This window comes from Schistocerca serialis, chromosome 6 (assembly GCF_023864345.2).
Source record: "Schistocerca serialis cubense isolate TAMUIC-IGC-003099 chromosome 6, iqSchSeri2.2, whole genome shotgun sequence".
Classification (NCBI taxonomy): domain Eukaryota; kingdom Metazoa; phylum Arthropoda; class Insecta; order Orthoptera; family Acrididae; genus Schistocerca; species Schistocerca serialis.
In genome coordinates, this window is record NC_064643.1 from 535,166,445 (window position 1) to 535,181,025 (window position 14,581).

A 14,581-nucleotide genomic window follows, 5' to 3' on the forward strand; every position below is an offset into this window, starting at 1 on the left:
TTGGTAACTGATGGGGTTGCGGTTTACTCTTTTAGAGTATGGCTTCCAGCCTTGTCCTCTGCCTTGATTAGTGTGGTTATAAATTTCTTACCTAATTTAACGGGTAACATTGTGAACTACACAGATGTTATAGTACAGGGGGCATTTCTGAAAATTGATCAGACTTTCATTAGAGTTTCTGTATCTTAACATTAATACTTTTCAATTTGTACACAAAAACCACAAAACTAGGAAGTGGCATTGTGTTCTCAGCTCATTGCAAGTGAGGTCTCCAATTCTAATTATTCATATTAGTCATAGTTTTTGAAGGGGAAGAGGTGAAATGGTTTGCAGTGTTCACACACTCAATTATTCTTGATAGTAGAACAGCTGTCCCTGCATCAGATAAATTATGTTTAGTGTCTGTGGGATCCGGCAACTTGGCTTTTGTATTCTAACATGTTACTTTTGTGTAACTGTTATACAGGGTATCCCCCCTAAAAGTTATCAGATACATTCTCTGATGTTTTGGCAGGTAACTGCAATTTCGCTTTGCAATATATAGCTGGAGTTGGTCCAAACAAGTGCAGCTCATTAAGTTTTGTGGTGCCCTGTGTCATCAGAAATTACTGGTGTGTTTCCCAGTACAAACAAAATTATTTTTAAAGTGAAATTTTACATACCAGTTCAGTGGAGTTGTCCCAGATTAATCCAGTGCAATATTTGTTTTATCATTATGTGTTAACAGGGACTGTAAAACTCCAGGAATAACCATTACTCCAGCAGTGACCGAGCAGTGCTGTATTTGATAAAACAAATCTCTTTAGACTAATTTGGGGCTTTTCTATTGAGAGACCACATAAAATCCTTGCTTTAAAAATCATTTTGCCTGTAATGGGGAAACAAACTGGTGCTTTCACTCAACACTGGGCATTGCGTGAAAGACATGATGAGCGGTATTTATTCAGGCTGACTCTAGCTACTTGCTAGAAAAACAGAATTGCAAATATGTGCCAAAACACCAAATAGAAAGTGCCTGGCAAGTCTTAAAGCGACACTTTGTATATTATGTCAACAAACATGGTGATTGTTTGCTGGCTTTCATTGTAATATTTGTGTATAGTTACTTATATTAAAGGTAGTCTGTTTGTTTACAGGTGTCAGACTCCTAGCAAGCAAGCTGGTGGAACAATGGCTTCGGATTGTCAAAGGAGAAAGTGTAGAATTAAATGCAAACATTATCAAATCATCAGAGCCACAATTAATTGCTCATGACAGTAAGGAGAATTCAGTTAGTACTGCAGAAGTACAGAGTGCACCATCGGATGTTACACCTGTAAAAGTAATAAAAAAGGAAAGTGAAGATAAATCAGAATTGCAAGTAAAAAAAGAAGATACGGATGTGAAAGTAACACCATCTGATGCGAAGTTGGTAGGGGAAGAAAAAAAGCCTGAAGTGCATATAGAAAGTGTTAAAGAGGAGGAAAAGGAAGAGAAAGTGTTGAATGCCACACAGACAGAAGAAACAGGTACATCAGAAGACTCAGGAGAAGACACTACTTGGAATGTTCCAATGGGGCAGTTGCCAGTGTACAAAATAACGATACGTGATGGTAAACAGGTTTTAGCAAAAGTTACAAGTGCAGACAGACCAAAAAAGGTAAATGCAGAAACCCCAGAAACAGTGATAATTGACACGACCAATGTCCAGAAATGTGACTCAGCAGCAACGGCAGTCACTGAGTCATCTGATCTGGTGAATAAGGATGTTGAAAATGTTGACACCAAAAATACAGTTGAATTAAAGGCTCCTGTAACAAAATCAAAGAAAAAACTAGATAAATCTGAAAACAGTAGTGTAACATTGAAAGGGATAAAAGAATCCCAGAAAAAAGTGAAAGATATGAAAGGGCCGCCAAATACTGTCAAAACCCCTGAAAAGAAGAACATAAAATCAGCTGAATTTGTCAAAGAAAAGACGAAAGTAATTAATAAGGACAAAAATAAGGAAAAATTAAAGAACAAAAACAAAGATAAAGGGAAGGAAAAAGAAAAGTTAAATGAGGTAGAAAAAGAAGGGGAGAAAGGAAGATCGAAAGAAGTGGAGAAAGAAAAATCGAAAGAAGGGGAGAAAGAAAGATTGAAAGGAGGGGATAGAGAGAAAGTGAAAGAGGTTAAACTTCAGGAGAAGAAGACTGAAACCGACAAAGATCAGCTTGAAAAAGATAATGCTGCATTGGCAAAACTCATCCCACCATCGATAAGTAAACTTGGGAAAATTCCTAAGAAAGTTCATACTGATGACAGCCAAGCACAGCCAGAGGTAAAACCTGTAATGAGTGAAGTTAAAAAACCACCAGAAATAAAACAAAAAAAGCTGTCAATTTCCATAGAGGTACGAAAGCCAACTGGTGACGCATCTCGACCCAAAACTGTTAAGACTTATAATTCCAAATTTCGTTCCACTGGGTTAGAAGAGGAAGTTAAACCCCCTCCACCTCGTCCTTTAAAAAAACCTGTAACATTAGATAAAAGACCTGTTAAGTTTCCAGTCTTAAAAAGACCTTCACCTGTGAAGGAAATAGGTCCCCCAGAAAAGAAATTAAAACCAGCATTAACAGATGTTACTTCTGGAGAAAGTAAGAAGACTGAAAAATCTGGCGCTATTAAACTGATTCCTCCTAGACCTAAACGTAAGTATGAGAGTGTAGCACAAAAATTTGAAAATATTTCAGTGTTCCTTGTAAATAATTGGCGAATATCTGTCTGAGAAAGAACAATGAATTCATTGGTTTTTGTTTATGCTTATCAAGGAACACAATTTTTCCTTGGTCATGTACAATCATGACATGTTTCACTTATGTTATTTCCATTGCCATTCAGTTATTTTTATAGGAAAGTATGTAGTGGAACAAGTGACAGGTGGAAGTTTTGTGTCACTCCATGAATCACATCTGGATGGGTCAAGGATAGAGTACTGCTTGCAAAAGGCAGGTGCACATGTTATAGTCAGTCCGACAAACTTATTTCACTTGCCACAAACATTCATGTTGTATTTAGTAGCAAAGCATTAAGTTATATTTAGTAATTATTCAGCTTTCCTGTTACTTGTTTGCAGTCTCACATCTTTTCTATAAAATTTTTAAGAAAATGTTAATGTTAACTTCACTGCAGGTTAGAGTGAGCTCCTAAGGAGAAGCTGCCATTAATCTCATATATTTGGTACATACTTCTTGTTTGTCATTTTCATTTTTGTAGGTGTTGCTGGCTGTATTGACTCTGTTCATTCATTATTGGACGCAACAGTTTCCTAACCTTGCATAGCTATTGTATGTGACCGGGATAGTCCTGTTGCACACTTCTCTTTTATAACCTTGTCCCCCCACCACCCTCTTTAGCCCCATAATGTCTAAAGTGATACCTATATTCCATTGAACTATTTATCATCATGCATTTTCTTAAATGTGAGCAACAGTGCATGTTTTTCATATTTAGTTACCTATGACACATGATTTTAAAAAGGAACAAGAGTCATTATTTCTATTAACTCAGATCGTGTGCTCCCCCCCCCCCCCCCCCCCACCACCACCACCACCACCACCACACACACACACACACACACACACACACACACACACACACACACACATCATAATAATGTCTTTCTGGTCCATGTGTACTCTTATTTCTTTTTCCAGTTTCCTGCTTTCCTACTCCAAAGTTCAAAATTTTTTTGTATAGAGCTGGGTGGCTGGCTGGAGATGTTGGTGAAATGAACCAGATTTATGAATCAATTTCTGTAAAATCTGTTTTCACAATATTCTGTGTAAATATATACATTACATTAATGAATCATTATTGAAGCACTTTTTAAGTCAAGATGCAAAAGAAAACGGCCCAGTTTGGGAGGGGCATAGCTTCTGGTGGAGAGAGGGAACTGTGGTGGGGACTGAATCATCAAACAGCAGTGTATATGCCATTTTTGGTGTTCATGATGGTGCGATTGGGAGAACATTGAGCATTTATAATACACGAATTTAGAAAATATAATGGGTTTACAAAAGCAACAAATTATGTAAGCTGTGCACTTGATTGACGGAGTGTGTTCCTGATAAGAAGCCGGCTGGGGTGGCTGAGCGGTTCTAGGCGCTACAGACCACTACGGTCGCAGGTTCGAATCCTGCCTCGGGGCATGGATGTGTGTGATGTCCTTAGGTTAGTTAGGTTTAAGTAGTTCTAAGTTCTAGGAGACTGATGACCACTGTAGTTGAGTCCCATAGTGCTCAGAGCCATTTGAACCTGATTAGAAAATGATTTATTGTAAGTCCCCCTACCCACTCCTTCCTGGTTAGGCACATTTTCAGAATTATGGCCCAGTAAACAAGAAGAGTTTCTGATACTGGTTGGAGAGAATCTCAAGATTATCACCTACAAGAGGCCCATGACCCCAAAATGACAGTGTGGCGTGTTTTTTTTTTTTTTTTTTTTTTTTTTTTTTTTACTTCAGTGTATGGAGCCCATACTGATTTGAAGATAATTGTGTTACTATTACAGTGAATAATGAGAGATAGATTGAGAAATCATCAGATCTTTCAGGCATACAAATACACAAAATTCTCATAATCACAGTACTTCATACTTTGTGGTTTCAGCAGGACGGCAAAGCACCTATATGTGACATCGTTCTGTTTCAGTTCTGAGAGAAAAGTCTCCTAAAAGTTCCTTGCATGGTCTTATCTAGGATCTTCCCTGTTAGTCACTTTTTTCCCTTGGGAACATTTTTTCTATTGGATTATCTTAAGTCAAAGATGCACAAACTCTGGAAGCTCAGAAGTTGCAGCCACTACACCTTTTGTTTTGTGTGTGTGTGTGTGTGTTTGTGTGTGTGTGTGTGTGTGTGTGTGTGTGTGTGTGTGTAAAAAATCAGTTTTCTCGTTAGTTTTGAAAGTACAGCACCCCATATCAGGGTATTCTTTTTCCTATACCATTTAGTTAGTGTGTGTAGGTGGAGATTGAACAGGGTAAATTTAGATGGAGCAACTTGTTATCATCTTACTTTTTCTAATCTGGGGTTGCTTTTCTTGCCTAATACACTGAAAGTCTCTGGCAGGAACATGAAACATATCATGTTCAACCATGGTCCACCATGGGACTGAATGCTTGACTGTTGGCATTGCGGGCATGTGACGCGGCAAGGAATGTATATTAGGGGAGTGGAAACAAATGTTGGAATCATTCTAGTGACGATTAAGGTCACAAATTGAGGAATCCTCTGACATAAGTGACCTTGACATAAAGCATTTTGTTATGACCAGACACCTGGCAGCAAATAACTCTTAGATGGCAAAGTTAGTCTGCTGTTGGCCATGACCTTTGGTGAGCATCCATGAAAAGTGATTGAAAGATGGTGAAATCCTGAGTAGGCAACAAGATTTGGAAGTCCCTGCCTCATCACAGAACAGAGGTTTGAAGCTTGACCACACTATAAGTCAGCACGGTGGTGATATGTAACAGATCTGGCGAGAGTACGATCCTGATAGAGGCAAAAGTGTTTTGGAGCACCCTGTTCAGTGCACATTGCTGAAAATGGACCTCCCTGTAGGCAGCCCCTACATGTTTCCATATTGGTCCAACGACATTGTCAGTTATGATTGTAGTGGGCACAGCATCACAGAGATTGGCTCATGGATCACGGGAAATGTCATGTGGTTGGTTAAATCACATTTCTTGTTACACCATGTTGATGGTCATGGGGGAAACACTGTCGTCCAGATAAACAGCTGCTTGACTGGGCGGGGCCAATATTATGTCTTGGTAGAACATTAACCTGGACTTAAACAGGATCTGTGGCAGTAATCGAAGTCGTCATGACAGCCGCAGTCTACGTGAACATTATTACAGACTATCTGCATCCCTTCATGCTTTGATGTCTTCCTCAACAGTGGTGATGTCTCAGACTGCTATGTCACAAGGCCTTCAAATTTGTCTGATTGGAACCTGGAGGAACAAATCTGTGAATCTATTTTATACCAGTTCCTCGCCTATAAACCACCAGACCATAAGTTATGGGAATAACGTGACTTGTATGTAAAGACATGGTACATCTGGACATGCATTGTGTTCTGAAGGTGGGCCACCTTGCAGTTAGGTACTTGGTCATAATATTTTGGATATATTGTGTGTGTGTGTGTGTGTGTGTGTGTGTGTGTGTGTGTGTGTGTGTGTGTGTAGACATTACATAGCCTGCGAAGTTCCGCAAATATGTGTCTACTCGCCTGAAGCCTTATGTGGTGTGCGCTGATTTTCTCTTTAAACGGTATCTCATATTACTGTCATAACTGCCATTTATGCAGTTGCAAACTGTGGAACGATTATGATTTTTTTGGGGCCTTTATTTGATGATCAGGTTTCCAGATTACAAGTGGGCATTATCTTAACTTGAATCATTGTTAACGTCTTGACTATAGTTATCCTTTAAGTACAGTTTCCGTTGGGAAGTAACTGTCAGTGAAAAGGTGACGTTCAGGTGATTTTAATATCACATCTTGTATCATACTGTGGCTGGTTATTATTACACGGGTTTATTAAATTCATTTGTGAATGAGACATATCACAGCTGTTGGGTTTTCATGTTTATTGAATTTTGTGTTATCCTGTGTAGTAACACAGGAGTTGAAGCCATGTAGGATATGCTGATGTTAAATTGTTATTCAGTTAAAGACTGACGTCTGTGGCATTTTGGCACAGCATAAAGCAGATGAAAGAGAAAAAGGGAGGATAGGATTCTCCACTGAATGGCTACTATGAACTGCTTCGAGACATCTGCTGAATTAATGCAGCTATAGGATGCAGTACAGCCACAAGCCTTGCAAAGCAGAAATGAAATATCCCTCCTCCCCCCCCCCCCCCTCTCTCTCTCTCTCTCTCTCTCTCTCTCTCTCTCTCCCCCCCCCCCCACCCCCCCCACTCTCCCCCCCCCTCTCTCTCCCTCTCTTCCTCCCCCCCTCTCTCCCCCCCCTCTCTCTCTCACACACACACACACACACACACCTCTTCCAGCATTTATTTTTTTAAACAAAATTGGAAAATGTTTCTCTTCTTTCTAGATATTCTGTTGTTGGTGGCAATTAATACCTGAGAAATAACATTGTTTATATTCATCGATGAAAATTTTATCCTTTGTAGGTGGAAGTGACATTGGCTATTGCAGGGACACTATAGCTCAAAACGTTCCAAGTAATTTATTTATTTACTTTTAGTTTTACAGGTGTCACTGAAGTAGCAACAGATACTACCGTTCAGTTTTTCAACATTAGTGTTTCTCTTTTGTTTGTTATAATTGTTACTTTAATAACATGTTACATGTTTGCTGTGTAATCATTCTACAATTCTTATTTTTCAGTTAATGTCTGTTCTCTGGAGATAAGTTTTTTTATTTATTTGTTGTTAAGTTGCACTGTGAAGATACTCAGCCACCGATGCCAACCAGAATGGTTTGTTTTCTTCATATTTTAAAATTATTTTTCTTTTCCTTGGTGATAATTTTGTCACATTTGTCAGACAATTTGGTTCAAGAAAAATTGGATCAAATATCAGTTAAGTTGGCTACCATCTGTAGTTTGCATTACAAACCATTGTATGAACTTTCAAGAAATGTTTTGAATGCAACAGGAAGAAGGCAGTTTTAGATTGAAATTTATTTCTGTTCTCATTTGGTAAAGTCAGCTTTCTGTGAAGGGGGCAACAAAACTTCCTCTGTTTAGAGAAGTGTTGTAAATTTACCACTTCTTAACTTTAGAACAAATCTCTCTGAAATTTTAATGAATAATTGAAATAACACTGTTGCATAGCATATGTGCTTTATACAATGGTTCCAAAAGTATAGCAATCTACCTTTTGTCTACAAATTTGTAACTGAATAAACTGAGGAATTAAAGCATGCTCTGAAGCGGAAGGAGGTGGCCTGAGTGGTGCTGACATCAAGAGCTGGCAGGAGTACCTCTCCACACTACCATCAGCTGTTGTCAACCTGCACAGATGAATTCAGAAGAATTACACTGCAAGAATTGGTTTCAAAGCAAGCTTTGGATACACACAAGTTTTCTAGGTCTCTTTCAACTTCACTTCATTAGGGTAATCGTTAAAGAGAGCTATGTAATTTTGTAATGTTAACATCATTTAATATACAGCTGAGGGTTCTTACAAATTTAGACATTGTGTGGGGCAGCTTATGAAAGTTGGGGACTAGAAATTAATGTTGTACAGTTACTTAAAAGCCCAGCTGCAAATGGCATTAGGAAAATAATCTGAAACAAAATTACACATTCAATACAGAATTTATTCATGGGTTCGCTAACTTCTCATGTGTGTTGGAGCTGTAATTTCAGTCTTATTAAAATGATAATGTAGGGATCCTTCAGGGTGTTAGTAGTAATGAGACAGCATCACCAGTTGTCATAATGTTTCATTATTATTTATTACTATAATTGACTCGGGCTGGTATAAAAACTCTAAGGCGGGTGCACATTTATTTTAAATTACTATCCTTTAGATTTTTTGAAACGGAATAAGCTGTCTATCCTACTCCAAGAAACATTGCTCATAGCTGATACATTGCTGCTGCTGCTGTTGCTGTTTATTACGGGTCATAAGCCTGTGTTCCAAGATACCAGGATGTTTTCATAATAACTTTCTGCAAAGAGGTAAGAGTGGATTCATGTTTGCAAATTCAATTTGATGGGAACCGAGAGACTTTCCAGTTGTTTTGTCATAATTTCATTTATAACAACTTTCTACCTGAAGTTGGAGATATAATGCATAAGATAATAAAGTAATAATGTAGCATGCAAGGTTATTGTGGTATAGGATCAGTGGAAGTCATAATTACATTATGAACACTACAGAAATATAAATCGTGAAACAATTTGTTGTTGCGAACTGCAGGAAATGGGACTTGAATTTTGTTTTCTCAAGTGCAGTTTTTTAAACAACACATTTTTCAAAAACACAGTCATAGTATGGATGTTGGGTTTTCTTTGTCGAATTTTTGAAATATGGAGATGCAATAAAAGTGTAGACTAGAGAAAGGCGGGCTTCGGAGATGAAGCTACCTGTTTCAAGCAGAGTATGAAAAATTGCAGTGTTACCTGTAAAGTAAAAATTACAAAGCACCGAAAATACTTTTGTGAATTATATTTTTATATTAACATAAAGCAAGTTTAGGGCATACATTCCAAATTTTTTTTTACTGCTTGATTACAAGACTGTACTTGAACGCTGCGACCATGGGTGTGAGCATTTCTCCACTCCACCTCCAAGTGCTATAGAAGCGTTCTGTCTGCTTTTTCGACATACCTTTTTGGCTTTGGAAACAAGTGGCTTTTCACTTGGTTTGAGATCTGGCCTGAGCAGTGAATGCATCAAAACGTCCACCTCTGATGCCCAAAACAGTTCTTGTACACCACATGATGTGTGTTGTTAGATTTTCTGGAAGTACAAAGAGGATTTCTTCCTTCATTATTCTGCAACATTTGTTTTGAATGTCTTTTGTTGCAGCGAGTTGCTTTCTTACGTGATCTCAGTGTTTTTGGCATCTGCTGTATCTCAGGTTTAAAATAATTCAGACTGTATGTGGTGGTTTCATTAAAAATAGTTCAGTGCATCTGAACATTGTTGGTAAAATTCATTCATGGCTAAATACTTGTCAGCTCATATCTTTTCTTCAGCCTGTCTGAAAATTTTACCAATGACACAGACAGCATTCCATTTCATCTTTTACTATGAGTGTCACTGCTCCCTTCCAAAACTGTTGGCTCACAGTTTATGAACTCCTGGTAGATTATCACCACAAACAAAATAAGTTTGGGATGAAAATTTGGTGTGATGTTGAGAATTACGGCACAGATTTTGGACTTGGCGAGACGTGACATAAATCCAGAAAATTGAACGTATTTTTCCTGCACAATAATTTCACAATCAAGGTGCCACTTACATGACACTACAGTATCAATTTTTATTAGTTTATATTATTTTATTTACTTTCTAATTAATCCCTTCCTTCCTAACTCTGAAGGGAGTGCTACAAGCTGCAGTACAGTTCCCACATGAAGAATCAGAAAGTGTGTGGCTTTCAGTTAGATGAAATTTGTACCACAGGATATCCACACTAAATGTCAAATTACTGTAGTGGAGCACATAGAATGTTTCTTAATGATGAGTCGTCGTAAGACATTTCTGTTGTGAATAAATAAGAAAACACTAACCAGAGGGTGGGGGAGAATCATTTGATACGAAGAAACTGAAAACTGCAGGTTTTCTACAGCAAATTAACTTTATGAACTGCTTTCATTTTTCACACTCTGATGATATTTTATGTTGGAAGTCCATTCACTACAATAATAATAATATATTTGTAGTTTCCTATGGAATAGGAATGGTTAGCATTCAAAAATGGTTATTCCTCAAATAAATCGTCCCATGAAGTATTAAGGGAATTGCGTCTTCCAGAAAGGAACAGATATTTAATGTCAGGAGTCCATGCAAACAAGACCAGTTACATACATACTTGAGAAACATTTTAAGTTTTCAGATTGGTTTGCAGGATTATCCTCTAGAGATGATGATGTGTTCTTCTTCAATGGATGATTGAAGTTGCTAGTGAGCGTTAATGAGCTCACAGTGCAGAAAACAGATGCTGTGAACAAACTTATTTGTGTCTTGTGACATCCTGGAGTGGAGTACGAAAAATATTAGAAAGTATTTGAAAAATGTGCTGTTTAAAAATATGGGAAAATTAAGAAGAAATGTTGTATCCAGAGCTCTGTATTTATGATCTATGGGACAGCAACTATTCAGTTGTGATGATAGTGACCTGGAAGTTTCCAATTCCTGTGACTTGCTTGGTAGTGTCCATCATGTTGTAACAGAGTAATTATCTTCTCATATTTTTGTTCGCATCTATAGATGCATTTTGTTGAGTTAATAGAGTAAAAAGGTAAAGTAGTAATTAAGTATTTGGCCTGTTGTAGAGTTTGTTAGCTTCAACTTTCATAATATTTCCAAAGATACGAGGCAAGTGACATGAAAATAGTAAATTGCTCCACTTTTTTTAGGATCTTACGAGATTTACAGATGTAAATATTTGCATTCTAGTTGTCATATATCGATCTGTATAGGTTTTTCCATATTACAAGGTGCTGAATTTTGGCAAGTCAGTTTTAGCAAATTTTTGTATCATTAGTCTCCTTGTCATTATAGCATGTTCTATTTTCTTTTACTGTTCACTGTATCAGGAGGGAGTGGTCTGGTCAAAGTTTGATGGTTATTTGGATCTTACTCCTGCCAGTTCCGTATAGAGCTTTAACTTAGACTGCAGTTTGTAACACATGATAACAAAGCCATTTTGTCCCTTTGATGTTTTATCACATATTGTCAGTATGTCATTAGTGAAATTTGGAACCCCATGACTTGATATCTGTATAAATCATAGTAACTTTTTCATTTGATTTTATGTCCCATTTCTTAATATGGCACAAGCAGAATGACATAAATTTCAAATGTTTTGAAATCACCTTCTCTTCAGTTTCTGAAGTAAATGTCTTTCCTGCACACCTTCCCCTAGCCAGTGGTATCCTGAATAGTACACTTAAATTCATCACTTCTCATTATTGCTGTTTCTGGTTGCTGATAACATATTTTACTTTTGAACCTGTATAGAGAACTCCCTAATCCATGGATTATAATTTGCAACTTCTTTTCCAACAGATGGCTTTAAAAATATGCCATTCAAAGAAGAAAATCAAGTGATGTTACTTCAGCATCCTTTATCATGTGACCACTTTCATTTATTGTGGGCTTTGCAGAGGGAAAGTAGAATTCAGTTATCATCTTCAGAATGTTGGTATTCTGTACTTTCTGCAGTTCATTGAACATTTATCCTGTTCAGTATTACCATATCTTTGTGGGCAGGTTAGCAGCAAAGTACTTTGCTGTTATCATTGACTGATCATTAGGTTAATTCATTTTTAGACATTTTGTCCAGTTTCCAAACTTCTGTTCCTGAATGTCTTGTATCTTAACCATGTTTTATTCTTCATCCGTTCTTGATTGGCGTAACGTGTTTTCCATATTTCAGAGTTTACCTTTTTTTGCTACATCCACATCACAACTAATTGTAATCCAGTGTGTGTGGAATTGCTGCAACTTTGGGGATTCCCACCAACTTTAAGTTGTGCTGGCATCTGAAATTGTGCACTATCTTCATTTTCAGACATGTATGTTAGATGTATCCCAGTGATAATATTTTTCATGTATAAAAAGAACACGAAAGCAACTGCTATGGCCTCATTAAACTTTCACATAATTATTGCCTCTATTCTAAAAAATGAGTAGAAGTAAATACGTACTGCATATTGTTGGTTTAGAAAAAATTGTTAGTTTAGAAAAAATCTGTGGGACTCTGATGACTTTGTAAAATAATTTCCAGCTGAATGGAATCGCAAAAATGCTCTGTTTCTAATTAAAAGGGTAATTATAATCTGACCATAGCAGTGACAGTAATGTAACCTAGAATAGTTGTTCTACACAAGACACAGATTGTTGTGGAAAGGATACAAAAGTATTACTTTGCGCCATGTATGCCTCTTATCCATTTTGCTGCTTGAAGTCAGGTCCTGGACATCTGAAGATGATAATGTTTGTTGGAAGAACACAAAATGTGCACAGCGTACATATACAGTGGCGATGTTATCTGCAAAGTACAACTGTTGGGAGATTTCTGTATATGCAAGTGACACTGTGTCCATAATCTCTTCAATGTCAAACACTATAGGTAAACATATTGACAACAGTTTACATTCACTCAAGCAACAAATTGTGGCGATGAAAAGGTTCTTCTTGGAGCATCTGTCACATCTGACACCAAAGAATTAATGGACATCAATATACAGGCCAAGGGTGCCAGAGATGCAGCTGTTGGGAAATTGGGTAGTGTATTAAGAGAACAATATTATCTTTAATAATGTTAAGTTCGATCCATGAAGTTCCGTGTATACAGCCGTAACTAGTTTGTCTCTTCATCTGATACAATAAAGGCTTTGAAATGCTCAGCTATGTTCTGAATGAGCTGTAAACACACAGCCCATGCACCTCCAGCAGCTGCCGGCTGTACAGTCAATCTTCAGGACTTGCTCAGAAGATGGCTGGATGTTTCACAGTCTTTAATATATCAGAAGAGGAGATGAATTGGTTGTGGGTGAATTTTCAGATTCATGGACCAGGAAACAAGCTACAAGAAGATTCGTTACTGTGGTTAATTTTATTGATCATTAATGATGCTACCAGCAGAACTGTTCTGGACAACAGCTGTGATGAAGTAACACTGTACTCTTTTCTCCCATTGCTGCATGTCTTGTCAAGAAAACAACTTGGTAACAAGTGATACCTATTGGTGTCACCAGCATTGCAATATTTTGTTGAAAAGAATATTTTGTGTGTTGCAATAATTTTCTGGTGGTATTCAATGCATTGTCATAAACATGCAGCAGTGGTGAACTGCACTTTGTTCATATAGTTGGAAATATTAAAGGAAACAAAAGCTCCTATGTATTACTGCAGGGAGTCAACTACAAAATTTACAGCAAAGAAAAACACTGTGCATCAAATAAAAGAAATAATAGAGGTCCTTCAGTAATCTTTAGTAAAACTTCTTTAAACATGACACTATTTGTGTCCAAAGGACCAGTATTCTAGTGTATGCTGCAGATTTTGTTACCACAGAGGGGTGGCAGAAAAGAAGTTACATACTGTTGGCATAATGTTAGAACAAAGAACTTAATAACAGCAAAATAAGATCAAGGACTGACAACAGTTTGTAACTCTGGGCTGTATATGTATCCTCGATCACATTGTGGCCTGTTATGGCATGTGGAAATATGCTCCAATGTAGCAAAATGTATATGGAATTGCTCAGAAATACTGAATTGCTAGAAACCACTAGCTGTACGGAAAACTTATACACCCAATGATAAACACCCATGACCACATATTAGATTTCATTAAGTGAAAGTTGATTATTGAACTTAAAGCCAGAGAGCAATATTGTAGGCAACTCCATGGTTTCACACAAACTGGGATGATGACAGTATCACTGTAGATTCTTCACACAGAAGCATAAAACCTTAACGAGTCTTACTGACCTCTTGAAGTCTTGTGCTCATCGCGATTCATACAGTCATTTGCTGTAGTGCTCTAAATTAAATCTTCAATCGTTGAATCAGGCTGCCAACTCTTGTCGTTTGATGTTGGCTTGATGTTCTTCTTTAGTCAGCTTGTATTCTAATAGGCTGAATTACTTCAGGGACATTGTATATGTCTGGAAACAATTTATACAGGAACATATTTTAAGAATTGCTGAATTTTTCAAAGTACCTGGCATAAATGCAACAAAAGGCAAAAGTTTCATTTTGCTGTTTACTGTGGAAGGAATGTAAAAGGTGCGATAAAAAAAGTAACGAATTTTTGTTTTGCTTAAAGAATGTTCATTTAATCATAAACTTTGTTCCCATCTAAATAATACACCCTCCCCCATATAATACACTCGTGC

At 37.3% G+C, this 14,581-nt stretch overlaps 1 protein-coding gene across 3 annotated transcripts in view; it reads left to right on the forward strand.

The window, feature by feature from the left end:
* The window catches only part of LOC126483765 (serine/threonine-protein phosphatase 1 regulatory subunit 10-like), a 106,800-nt gene that overhangs the window by 66,648 nt on the left and 25,571 nt on the right, over positions 1–14,581 (forward strand). For all 3 annotated transcript variants that reach the window (XM_050106912.1, XM_050106914.1, XM_050106913.1), the window contains one exon: positions 1,137–2,672. In XM_050106912.1, the coding sequence (XP_049962869.1) occupies positions 1,137–2,672 (1,536 nt within the window). The remainder of the gene's footprint in view (positions 1–1,136; positions 2,673–14,581) is intronic.